Raw genomic sequence first — 12,876 nt, forward strand, 5'->3', positions numbered from 1 at the left:
AAAATACGTGATGGAGGTCGCCCTCCTTCTCCTTGTCCTCCTCCTCCTCCTCTTCCTTGGTAATGATGGTCATCACATGAGAGCTGTAATTACCCAGGAGCTAACCCCAAGGCTCCCAAGGGTCCTGGATAACGTGGAAAAAACACAGCTTGGCCTGTCCTGCAGAATCTAGTATTTTCTTGTCTCTCCAGTGTCCTCCCCTCCCCCACCCCACCTCATGCAAACAGGCAAGGCCCTGAACCGGCCATTGGCAAACCACAGCCCACGTGCCACATCTCACCCACAGCCTGTTTCTGTAAATGAAGTTCTATGGGCTCACAGCTCCCATGTTTACATAATGTCTTTGGCTGCTTGTGACCCACAGTGACAGAGATGTCATGCCCTGTAGCGCTGAAAGCATTTACTATCTGGGGTCTTTACCAAAAAAAAGTTTGCCAACTCCTACCCAAAGTCAAGGGAGTGTGCGTTCCTGTAAGCACACAAAAGAACGCTTTGCTCTTTCCCGCTTTCCAAGTGGCTCTTTTCTGTCCCCTCTCTGATCAGGCCTGGTGATCACCGTGGCAATCCACATCCCGTAATAACCCCCCAGAGCTATTTTATGGGTTGTTCCCATTTCAGCATCACAATCATAAAAAGAAGGGTTCGGCCATTGTCCGTGTTCAAGTCAGGAACTGGAAAAGCTTTATCGATCCCTTTTCTGTATATCGGTGTATCAGAATCTCCGAGGTTCAGCAGTTACACTCATCAGAGAGGGGACGTGAAGTCCTCACATGTCATGGGATTGTTGCCAAGGCCCCTCTTCATGATAGGAGAGCCTTGGGGGTAAGGGAGGGGTTTTGCCATCTGCAAAGCTCTCCAAGGCTGGAACTCTAACCATCCTCCTGGGCTCTGCAGAGGGAAGGCTGCCAGAAACTAAGAGAAGCCCGGATGGAGTCAACAGGGGGCGCTGTTGGCCGAAGCCCCCATTGTCACAGGGTCCTTTAAAGAACTGATCTGCGGGACTTATCATGGGTGTTTGAAGATTTCCATCACGGTGGCTGCTAACGTCATTTCCTCTCTGACCTGGGAAGACCCCAGAGGGAAACAGGAGCCCCTGGGCCCTGGCCTTAGTTAGTCACAGAGGCAGACGCCCCTGACCAGGGCGTTGATGCTTGCAGGTGGACTACAACGCCAGCGCCTGGCTGACCAAGAACATGGACCCGCTGAATGACAACGTGACTTCCCTCCTCAACGCCTCCTCGGACAAGTTCGTGGCCGACCTGTGGAAGGACGGTAAGAGCTGGCCGGCTGGAGCTGGGGGACTGGGTACGGAGGGCTCTGCTTCCTTCCAGGTGGCCCTGGTTTGCACACCTGCTCCCAGGAAGGGGTGGGCCTGTGTGGGGGTGGGGAGAGGACAGGGTGTGTAGGTGCTAGTGACAACTTGTTGACGCATCCAGCCACTTCCAGAGTGGTGACCCCTGACCCCTCAGTCCCACACCTGGGGCCCAGGAAGACAGTTCTAAGTTAAGGGACAAGCAGTAACAGAGGAAACAGTGCAGGAGGTGTGATGACTTCCCATCTGGAGTTAGAAAGACTTGACCATGATCTCCTCTTGGCTACTCACTAGCTGTGTCATCGTGGCTGAGTCTCTTGACATCATTAAGCTTAAGTGTCCTCCTTAGTAAAACCAGGAAGAGAAGCATAGTCCCCAGCTCTCCTAGGATTATTGTGAGGGTAGAATTAGACCTGGGGCTCTAGCTTGAGCATGCATCAGGGTCTGCTGGGGGGCTCGTCGAAACTCAGATAAAGTTCTGATATAGCAGGTCCAGGTGGGGCCTGAGAACTTGCATTTCTAACAAGTTCCTGGGGGTGGTGGTGGGGCTGGTGTTCTGGGGACCACACTTGGGTTCCCTCTGAGAACCAGAGAAGAACTAATCCATGTTGAAGTGCTTACACCTGCCAGTCCCATAGTAAAGCCTCAGTACATGCTCAGTACATGCTTAGTACATGCCTGCTTCCGTGATGACTGTTAGGGGCGATGGGGTTTTCTACTTTTGTTCCTGGACCTTGGTGCCCACAGCAAACTCTGTCCTTGCACAAGGCCTATCAGCCTTGGGCTTATAGGCCTGGACACCCTTGTTTTAAGCATGGTAGAAAGTGCTGGAGGAGGGGTTCTGTTGTGCCAACATTTACTAAGTGCTTGCCATGTCCCAGGCCATGGGATGGGGTAATGGCATCTCACCCTGAGATCTGTGACCGTTTCAGCAAGACCCTTCCCTGAAGGAGCTCAGAGTCTGACAGAAGAGAGAGACAAGCAAAGACATTATGACGTGGAGTCATATGACCTGCCCGAGTACAAGGAGCAGAAATAGGGCATCCTAATGCCAGTGGAGTTGAGCTGAACCGTCATCAGCCAACTGGATAGAACTGCGGTCTATAGACTGCTTCATCCCCCAATAGCAGAATGCACATTCTTCTCAAGCTCCCATGGAACTTCCACCAAACTAGACCGCATTCTGGCCCATAAAACAAACCTTAATGAATCTAAAAGAATAGAAAGCATACAGTGTCTGCTCTTTGACCACCATGGGATTAAACTAGAAATCAGTAAGAGAAAGATAGCTGGAAAATCCCCAAATACATGGAAGTTAAATGACACACTTCTAAATGGCACTTGGGTCTTGGCCCCCATGTCTTATTAGAAGTGTCTAGGTGTGTTATTTAATTTTCTCAAGTGAAATTTTAAAATATTTTGAACTAAAAAAAAGGGGGGGGGAAATACAACTTACCAAAATTTGTGGGGTGCAGCCAAAGCCGTGCCTTGAGGGAAATTCATAGTTATGCCAGTGGTTTTGGCTTGGATGGGCAGCATCCACTGGGATGGTGGGAGTCTCTCATTCTGTTCTGAAAGAAAAAGAACCTTGGTGGCTGTGATGCCACCACGAATAACAACACCACCTATTCCTTGTTGAGTCCCTATTAACGTCCTAGATTCCTACCTTGGAGTTTTTGCTATACTTTGTATCCAGAATATTGATTCTCTGAAAATCTACCTAATCACTCACTCAGCTTATCAGAGAGATCACCCCCATTACTCTTTCTCTCCCCCTTTACCCTGCTTTATCTTTCTAGGTATGTCTCACCACTTGGACTATTTTATACTTACATACGTTGTCATTGTTGGTCTTTTTCCAATAGAATATCCATAGAATATGAGCTGGGAGTATGTGTGGAGACAGGGTCTTTGTTCATGGCTGTTTGTGGGGCCTGGTGCATAGTAGGCTCTCAATAAATATTTATTGATAGATGAAGGTCTGAAGGCAGGCAGGAGAGGTAAACTTTATTCGCTTCTTCCTGCCCTAGGAAGTAGATGCTGGTTTGACCCCCATTTTGTAGGAGAAACTGAGGCACAAAATGACACCAGGCCAAGACAGTGGCAAAAGCAGGATTTATTTCCAGGTCTCTGTGATAACCTAAGAGAATTTGTTCTTTTTGTCACTTCAGGAGCTTTTAGATTTCCCAAATAGACAATACATGGAAAGCAGACCTCTGCACACCTCCCCTTACCTATTGCTAGAGGAAAGGTGTTGGTCCACAGAGGAGAGAATGGGGACGATGCCCACCAAAATGGAGCAGATAACTTGGAGTCTCCACTCTTTGGGCCTAGTCCTCTGGCTTATTGCTGGGGTGGAGGGCCCCTCGGTGGGCCAGAGGCTGACACCAACATTAATGTGCCCCACAGTGGACCGCATCGTGGGCCTGGACCAGATGGCCAAGATGACAGAGAGCTCTCTGCCCAGTGCCTCCAAGACCAAGAAGGGCATGTTCCGCACAGTGGGACAGCTGTACAAAGAGCAGCTGGGGAAGCTGATGACCACCCTACGTAACACCACACCCAACTTTGTGCGCTGTATCATCCCCAACCACGAGAAGAGGGTGAGGCTACCTGCCTGGCTCCTGGGGGTGGGGGCCAAAATGTACTCCCTGGGGATATCATCAGGAAGCTTCGGGAAAGCAGACCAGGGTAGAGAGGAAGGAGGAAAACCTCCGTACCCCCTGGGCTCCGTCTGATGCAGGTGGAAGGTTGTCTGAATTGGGTACCCACTCCCCATCCTGGAGGCAAAGGAAGGCAAGGAGACAGAAGGGACTTTGAGCCTTGGACTTTTGGTTCAGGGCATTGAATCACTCATGCATTCATTATTCTAGTCAATATAGGCAATCTAGTCAGTAGAGCTGCACCTGTGCCAGGGACTGAGGATAGAGTGCTGGATAAATCGGGATCCTTGCCTGCAGGTTTCTTCCGGTGATCTAGTGCAGGGGTGCTCAGCTGGGGCAGTGTCCCCCGGGGACATCTGGCCATGTCTGCAGACTTTGTTGGCTGTCATAATAGGGAGGGAGCTGCTGTTCAGATCCAGTGTAGAGAAGCTAGCAATGCTGCTAAACGCCTTATGGCACACAGGGCAGCCCTCACAGAAGGAAAGTAGAGACTAAGCCCAAGATGTCAGTAGGGCTGATGTCGTGGGAGACCTGCTGGGAGAAAGAGATGCACAAGCCGATATGCACAATGCAACATGGTAAATTACAAGAACACCATGCAGCCGGGGCTCCCACTCCAGCCTTGGGGCTCAGAGAACGCTGCCTTGGGAGTGAGTAGGCATCAGCTTGGTGAAGTGGAAGGCAGGGTGGGTAAGGCATCCTAGGCAATGGGACCAGTAGAGGCAAAGATGTGAGCTGAGAAGCGAAAGGTCTAGGAGCGACTGGGTCATTTCATGCTGACCTGTGATGGTGTGAGGCAGGGATTGGGGAGAGATGGGGTCGAATCCCTTGGCAGGAGCTGGGTCGTGGCACTCCTTGTGGGTTGACCAGAGGAGGCATTGTGGGCTTTTAAAAGCAGGGGTATGTCACGATCAGACTGATGTTAGGGAAACAGAATGAGAGGTTGCAGAGGGAGGCAAGACAGGGGTGGGAAGCAGGGAGGGAGCAGTGATGGTGACTGGATGTCCTTTGGGAGCCATCTGGGAGGTAGCTGCTGCAGCACCAGTGACAGGAAGTGAGGGAAGGAGAGGCTTCTAGCCAGGTGATGCTGGTGCCACCAAGTCCAGGAGAGGTGGCACTGGTACCTCAACTGGGACCTCAGCTGGTGCCTCTGTCAGCCGCGGTGGCCTGACGCTGGGTCACCCAGACCTGAGATTCGGGGCTTGCTGCTCCCGGAGTCCCAGCCCCCTGGTCCACTGCTCTACCTCTCTGCCCTTGCAGTCTGGCAAGCTGGACGCCTTTCTGGTGCTTGAGCAGCTGCGCTGCAACGGGGTGCTGGAAGGCATTCGCATCTGCCGCCAGGGCTTCCCCAACAGGATCGTTTTCCAAGAGTTCCGCCAACGGTGAGCCTGCTGGGGTCAGGGAAGGGGGCTGGGGTGCAGGGAGGGCGGGGGGTGGTGAGCCAGGCCAGGTGGAGGGCTGGAAGGATGCCGAGAGGCGTTTCATCAGTGGCCTCTGCCCTGTGTCTCCAGCTACGAGATTCTGGCTGCTAACGCCATTCCCAAAGGCTTCATGGATGGGAAGCAGGCCTGCATTCTCATGGTAAGTCCCAGGCCCAGCCCCTCCCCAGGGATTCGACTGCAAAGTGCCCCCCCCCACACCAGTTGCTGGGGACACTGCCAGGAGCTCGTTGAGGTGGGACCTTCCTGAAACACACCTCACAGACACGTCACAGCTGAGAATGAGAGCACCTGTCCCCCTTTCTTCTGCAGATCAAAGCCCTGGAACTTGACCCCAACTTGTACAGAATCGGGCAGAGCAAAATCTTCTTCAGGACGGGGGTCCTGGCACACCTGGAGGAGGAACGGGACTTGAAGATCACTGATGTCATCATGGCTTTCCAGGCCATGTGTCGCGGCTACCTGGCCAGAAAGTAAGGACCCGAGCACTGTCGCCTTCCTGCAAAGGGCCCAGAAACACACCCTCCTCTGGGGCCTCTGCAGCCTCATACTCTGGTTCCCTGCTTTTCTAAGAGGCCACCTGAGTTAGGAAGCATCCTGATCGCCTGGGGCTGCTTCTGGTGGAGGCAGAAACCTACCATTGTAGGGAAGTGCCCTCGTTCTAAGGGCTCTCATCCTGACTCCCCTGCTTACTTGCTGGTGAACTTGGGCGAGTTACCCCCCCCCCACGAGGCTCAGATCTCTCCACTGGAGGAGGATTCTTATTCCTGCCCATGGGTTTGTGAGGAGTCAGTGGACAGGGCTAGGTTGTCATTTCAGAAGTGTGAGAAGATGGTAAGGATGGGAGGGAAGAGGATTTGGCTTTACCCATAACCCCCCGTTCAAAAGGGATTCAGAAGGCAGGGTCTAGGGAGATCGGATGCTCCTTCTGTTTTGCGAGGCTTGGGGTCTGCATGAGGGATGGGGTCCTCAAGGGAAGTCACACCCCACAGAGGACTGCAGGGGCTGGCGGAGTGGCTCTCTGCCCAGGGCAGAGTAAGCCCCTTCATTACTAAGTGGACCCAAGAGGGTGAAGGCCAGAACCAAGGTGGTGAAGGCCAGAACTGGGAGGTCTGCAGTCCAGGGACAGACCTGAGTGGTTATATTTCATAACTCAATTCTCTGATGCGCCCTCCCACCTCCACTAACGCAAGCAGCGTCATTCTTCAAGTTGACCCACGTACCAAGATGGCAGCCCCGCAGAGAAAGAGGAGCCATTGAGCTCCCCCTGGCGGTGGTTTTGCAAACCCACCAGCCCTGAAACCCAAAGAGCCCTGATTCCGAGTCAGACTTGAGATTTCTAAGACACAAAGACACACCGGAGGAAACAGTGGGTCTGCCTGTCACTCACTGCACGGCTGGAGATGTGTAGGACCCCCTTTAGGAATGGTGGAGTGTAGACTGACTACCTAGGCATTGTTTGGAACATGGCTTTGAGTCCAGGGCATTTGGTGAGCTGGGGGTTTTCCTTGCCCACCGAGAAGGGCTCTGGCCTCCAGATCATTGAATTGGTCTGCGCCTGGACGACATGCATGTGCTGATGCTCGAGCTTCCTGAAGAATCCGAGCTGGAGAGCAGAGGGGAGGGGTGATGCCCCTGCAGGAGTCACAGAATCACATGCCGGACAGGCGCGTCTTGCTTTTGGGATGTGCGCATGACCCCCAGGGAGACAAGGCTTGGGCGCGCCCCCCCACCCCCCGGCCTCCCCTGGGGGTTCTCACAGAACCCACTTCCCCTGCCCCAGGGCCTTTGCCAAGCGGCAGCAGCAGCTGACGGCCATGAAGGTGATTCAGAGGAACTGCGCCGCCTACCTCAAGCTGCGGAACTGGCAGTGGTGGAGGCTGTTCACCAAAGTGAGTGCCGCGGAACCCGCCCCTGTCGGAACCCTCCGCCCCCCTCTGCGTCCCCAGATGCTCCCGCTGTGGGGCCGCATGTGGTTGACGCCCGTGTGCGCATGCGCTCGGGGGTTCAGAGTCACACCTCGCCTGTGTGTAGTTCCCTGGCCCGAGAAGGCTTCCCCCTTCTCCTTCGGTTGGCTCGTGGGTTATCAATGACCCTAACTGGGATCCCAAGTGTTTGCAAGGGGATCCCTCCCGTTGCTCATTTCTGGCCGCACCCACTTCCCCACCATAGCTCCGCTCCTCTGTCCTCCCTTCCTGTGATGTTGCTGTTTCGAGAATGTTCTACAAGTGGAGTCCTACACTCTGTCATCAGGGCAACTGGCCTTGTCACAAGGCACCGTTCTCTGAAGATCAGGACTTGGGGGCATTCGTGGTGGATCTTATAGTAGCACAATGTCAGTGTCCAGCCCCCAACAGACTCCCCCCTCCGTAGGATACTTTGCAACTCTTAAAAATGATGGCCACCTAAAAACGCTCAACCAAAGCTGTGTGGAGGGCCCTTACCTCCGCACAGTCAAGCCCTACTGTGAAAAACCCACAGCTGATGTCATCCTTAATGGGGACAGAACTGAGAGCTTTTCCCCTAAAGCCAGTAGAAAGACAGGGATGTCCTCTGTCACCCCTTCTATAGCACAAAAAAGGCAGCTAGCAAAAAACAAAGGCATAATGCTGACAGCAGCATGAGGCCATGATTATCTTTTAGTTTTAAGTAACAGACACGGCGTAGAAAATCAGCGTGGTCTTGAGTGTGTTTTTTAAACATGTAGGAGAAGGACTGGCGGAAAACGTCAAGGGTGTGCACGGTCACCTTGACGGGAAGGCAGAACGTGGGAGATTCCTCCCCTCTTTCCTCCTTGAGATGAAATAAGCCAGTTGGTCAGCAGTAATTCTCTCTCTGGGAAGGGACGTAGTGGGAGAAGGAGAGACTTTCTCCTTTACACCGTGCACATTTTTTCCGGTGGCTTTCGTTGATGATTTCTGAACTTAAGTGCCATGGGTGTGTTGGATGGAAAGCCTGCATTGCGGGGTGGGGGGTGCTGTCCTGTGCTTTCTAGAATCTGCAGCGGCACCCCCGGCCCGTACCCACTAGGTGTTGGTAGCATCCCACGCCCGGACTGGAACAGCCCAGACTGGCCTGGACAATTCCCCCCAGGCATCCTCTCAGGGGTGCGGGATGGCATACACCGGTCCCTGGTTGAGAACCGCTGATCAGAGGTATCCCGAGAGCTTTTAGCTTCCTTGGGCCATGGACGCCAGTGACGGCTGGCGGTGTGCGCGCAGGTGAAGCCGCTGCTCCAGGTGACTCGGCAAGAGGAGGAGATGCAGGCCAAGGAGGACGAGCTGCAGAAGACCAAGGAGCGGCAGCAGAAGGCCGAGAGCGAGCTCAAGGAGCTGGAGCAGAAGCACTCCCAGGTAGCGGCCCAGAGCCCGGCAGGGGCTGCGGAGCGGGGGCAGCCGTGCCCCTGAGGGGCTCACTGGCCACCCCCCTGCTCCCTGCATGCAGCTGGCCGAGGAAAAGAACCTGCTCCAGGAGCAACTGCAGGCGGAGACCGAGCTGTACGCTGAGGCCGAGGAGATGCGGGTCCGGCTGGCGGCGAAGAAGCAGGAGCTGGAGGAGATCCTGCATGAGATGGAGGCCCGCCTGGAGGAGGAGGAAGACCGGGGCCAGCAGCTGCAGGCCGAGAAGAAGAAGATGGCTCAGCAGATGCTGGTAAGGCCCTGCAGGGGCTGCTTGCCTTGTCATTTGACCCTCCCTGCAGGCCTGCGAGGGGCGTGTGGTCATGTCTGTCCCCGCTGGGGACTAAGGCTTGGAGGGGATCGGCCGTCCTGGTCTCCCAGAGAGCCCGCCCCATTCTCCGGCTCTGTCCTCTGTGTGCAAACACCTTTTCTCCTCACAGCCCCGTGTGAGGGACATTCGCATTAGTTAGCTATTGTTGTAGGACAAAAGGCCCCAGAACTTAGCAGCTTGGAAGGACAAGCTGTCGGGTCACAGGGTCTGGAATCTGAGAGTGGCTCGGCTGGGAGGTTCTGCGTGAGATTCTGCCCGAGGGTACGGTCGGGATGGGAGCCCAGGGTTGGAGGACCCACGTCCACGTGGCTAGCTCCCGTGGTTGGAGTCCGGAGGCCTCATCTCCTCACTGGGAGGGCGGGGAGCTTCTCCTTAGGGCTACATGGCCGCTGGCCCCCCAGGAAGGGCGAATCAAGAGAAGGAACAGGGAGGCGGCCACAATGCCTCTTATAGCCTGACCTTGGTCATTATACCTAATCACTTCCTCGTAAATCCAGCCCACACTGATGGGGAGAGGAATTAGCCTGAACCTCTTGAAGGGAAGAGTAGGAGGGTTTGCGGACACGTTTTGAAACCACACAGTATCTACTATCCCCATTTGACAGATGGGAAGACTGAGGCTCAAGAAGCCAGTGGTTTCCCAAACCTTTTACTTCCAGTGAAAGGAGACCGCAGAGCCGGGGCTGGGGGGCATGAGACCCAGGCTCTGTGTGGCTCAGCCCCCAAGCTGCGAGAGAGGGACCCCGTCGGGAGCGAGGTTTGTGATTTCATTCCCTCTCCCGCAAAGGACCTGGAAGAACAGCTGGAGGAAGAGGAAGCCGCGAGGCAGAAGCTACAGCTGGAGAAGGTCACGGCCGAGGCCAAGATCAAGAAACTGGAGGATGACATTCTGGTCATGGATGATCAGAACAATAAGCTGTCAAAAGTGAGTGAGTGGGACCAACATCTGCGCTAACCCGGCAGGCTCCCCGGGGCTAAGCGCTCCAGATGCTTCCCGTTCTGGCCAAAGCATGGTGCGGAAGGCGGCCTCCTGACTGCCATCTCGAGGCAGGTAGACCCCACGGATGGGGTCCCTGGCGGTCCCTCCAGGACCAGGGCTTGCCACGGATCAGGTCTCAGAAAATCCATGCCAGTGGGTGCCCTGAGTTGTGCAAAGGCAGCCACATGTGCCTGAGACTTGGGGGCCTTTCCCGCATTCTCATGGGCCGCTTCTGGTCAGTGATAGGGTGACCCGCAGGCGTGGTTTGCCTGGGACTGAGGGCTTTCTGGGATGTGAGACTTTCAGTGCCCAAACTGGAAAAGTCCCCATGTCACCTGGAATGAGTAGGTCACCCAGATCAGGAACCACTAAGCAGCTCCACTGACTCCCTTGAGTTCTTTGAGCTAGATGTCAGCTGGGCCCCTGTGTGGAGGCAGGCTCTGTTTGGGGTGCAAGGCATGCATGACGAGGGGGGCCCTGGCCTGGTAGGGCTCATACCTAACCATTAGTGACCCTCATAGTCAGGGTTCTGAAGAAGGTGTTCACCGTATTATAAAAATAGAACATCAGGGGATAGAAGTAAGGTATTCAGGGAAGGCTTCCTGGAGGAAGTGACATTTAAGAGAAAACCTGAAGAATGAAGAGCAGTCGGAAGGGGAGTGGAGAAGCCGCTCAGGAGATGGTCCTATCTGTGCAAAGGCCCTGTGGCAAGGAAAGAGCTGGCATGTGGGAGGAAGGAATGAGGGTTCGATTGCCTGGACCATGAAGTGTGGGGGTCAGAGGTGGCATGAGATGTGAAGTACCTGGGCTTTAGGGAATGACTGTTAAGAAGCTTTTTTTTTTTTTTTTTTTAATCATTTTAAAGCTAGAGGTTGTATTGTGTGTTCATCCGGGTTTTCTTTCCACCTGTTTTTCTGGAAGCGACTAAAAATGAAATGTAGATCCTGGAAAAGGGAAGAGAAAGCAATTGATATCTCTTTTCCTCCCCCCCCCCACAAGGAGAGAAAACTCCTTGAAGAGAGGATTAGTGACTTAACAACGAATCTTGCAGAAGAGGAAGAAAAGGCCAAGAATCTTACCAAACTAAAAAACAAGCATGAATCTATGATTTCAGAACTGGAAGGTAAACCTCGTACCTCAGAAGGGGTTTCAAATGGATGTTTTTAAATCAGAGACTGGGGTGCCTGGGTGGCTCAGTGAGTTAAGCGTCTGCCTTCGGCTCAGATCATGATCTCAGGGTCCTGGAATTGAGCCCCACATCAGGCTCTCTGCTCAGCGGGGAGTCTGCTTCTTCTTCTTCCTCTGCTTTTCCTCCCACTCGTGCTCTCTCTCTCTCAAACAAATTAATTAAATTAAAAAATACAATCAGAGAGTAAAGCTGAGTGAGGCAGATGATTTCAGGGGAGGTACAACCCTCTCGAGGCTCCTGCAGCAGACACCCTAGTAACAATAGAGGCTCAGCATTGATTTTCCTCCTGCAAGATCGTGGTCTGGGCCAGGCCAGGACAGTTACCTATGGGGCTTGTGTGTGTGTGTGTGTGTGTGTGTGTGTGTGTTCATGTGTGTGTCCGTGAGGTGCCAGAGCAGAGAGGCTTGTCCTCTGGGTGCCTTTCTGGTACCTGGCACCTGCTGAGGGGCCCCTGGCTTTGTCGTAGTGCGGCTGAAGAAGGAGGAGAAGAGCCGGCAGGAGCTGGAGAAGCTGAAGCGGAAGCTGGAGGGAGAGGCCAGTGACTTCCACGAGCAGATCGCCGACCTCCAGGCGCAGATCGCGGAGCTCAAGATGCAGCTGGCCAAGAAGGAGGAGGAGCTGCAGGCCGCCCTGAGCAGGTAGCAAGGCTGGTGGGATGCGTCTTGTCCCGTGGGTCCATGTGCCCAGCGGGCTCCTGCCACACCGCAGTGGGCACCGTCTTCCTCCTCCTCCAGGCAGGCCTCCATGCTGCTGGGGGCCTCCCCTGTCCTGCCTGCACCTCCAGAACCATGCCACCGATTTTCTTCTCTTCCCTCCAAACTAATCCTCTCCCTACATCTCCCCTCCTCCCGCCACATCTGCCTCTCAGATGTCCCGGCCATTCTCATGTCCAGTTGCCCACGGAGCCCGTTTCACTGGAGTCTCAGGCACCGCATGCCTGAGGCTGGGACGACCCCTGTTCCTTCTTCTGAGGGTCATTTTGCCCCCTCTTTGCTCCTGCCACCCCCAGACCGCAGCTACCCTCAGATTCTGCCGGTGCTTAGAAATGTGTCCCTGTCCCATCCCGTCTGCCCAGCTGGGTTCCAGCTGACAGCCTCACCCTGGGAATCCTGCAGCGACAACTAACAGGGATTTTCCTGCTCACTGTGTGCCAAGCTCTTTCCAGGCGGTATCTTCACGCACACACCAGGCTAGGGACGCTGCTGCGATCTCCCTGTCACTGAGCAGGAAGCCGGGCATGGGATCTGAGCCCCCGCACTTCCTGACTGGTCCCATGGCCAGCTCTTTTGCTCCCAGTGTGTGCTGCCAGACGGCGCTAGGGTGATGGACGGGTTGTGAACCTGACCCTTACCCGACCACTTAGCCTTCTCTCTTACTGCTCCCCATTCCCAAGCTCAGTACGGTCAAGATGCTCCCCTCCCCCTTGCCCCAAGGAATCTTGCCTCTGGGCCCTCTTTCATGCTGTTCCCTTTCCTTCCATCACAGCAAGAGGCCAGCCCCACCGTGCATCAGGAGGGAGCTGCCTTCCACGCAGGTCCTAATGGTCTCCAGGCCATTCAGACCAC

At 54.6% G+C, this 12,876-nt stretch overlaps 1 protein-coding gene across 4 annotated transcripts in view; it reads left to right on the forward strand.

Moving 5' to 3' along the window:
• MYH11 (myosin heavy chain 11) overlaps nt 1-12,876 on the forward strand; it is a 109,268-nt gene that overhangs the window by 76,767 nt on the left and 19,625 nt on the right. For all 4 annotated transcript variants that reach the window (XM_032836229.1, XM_032836230.1, XM_032836231.1 and 1 more), the window contains 11 exons: nt 1,158-1,272; nt 3,722-3,915; nt 5,236-5,357; nt 5,487-5,556; nt 5,727-5,887; nt 7,198-7,306; nt 8,636-8,767; nt 8,859-9,065; nt 9,931-10,068; nt 11,122-11,245; nt 11,778-11,949. In XM_032836229.1, the coding sequence (XP_032692120.1) occupies nt 1,158-1,272; nt 3,722-3,915; nt 5,236-5,357; nt 5,487-5,556; nt 5,727-5,887; nt 7,198-7,306; nt 8,636-8,767; nt 8,859-9,065; nt 9,931-10,068; nt 11,122-11,245; nt 11,778-11,949 (1,544 nt within the window). The remainder of the gene's footprint in view (nt 1-1,157; nt 1,273-3,721; nt 3,916-5,235; nt 5,358-5,486; nt 5,557-5,726; nt 5,888-7,197; nt 7,307-8,635; nt 8,768-8,858; nt 9,066-9,930; nt 10,069-11,121; nt 11,246-11,777; nt 11,950-12,876) is intronic.

The sequence above is a fragment of the Lontra canadensis genome, unplaced genomic scaffold, assembly GCF_010015895.1.
Source record: "Lontra canadensis isolate GAN:19392208 unplaced genomic scaffold, GSC_riverotter_1.0 scaffold91, whole genome shotgun sequence".
NCBI lineage: Eukaryota > Metazoa > Chordata > Mammalia > Carnivora > Mustelidae > Lontra > Lontra canadensis.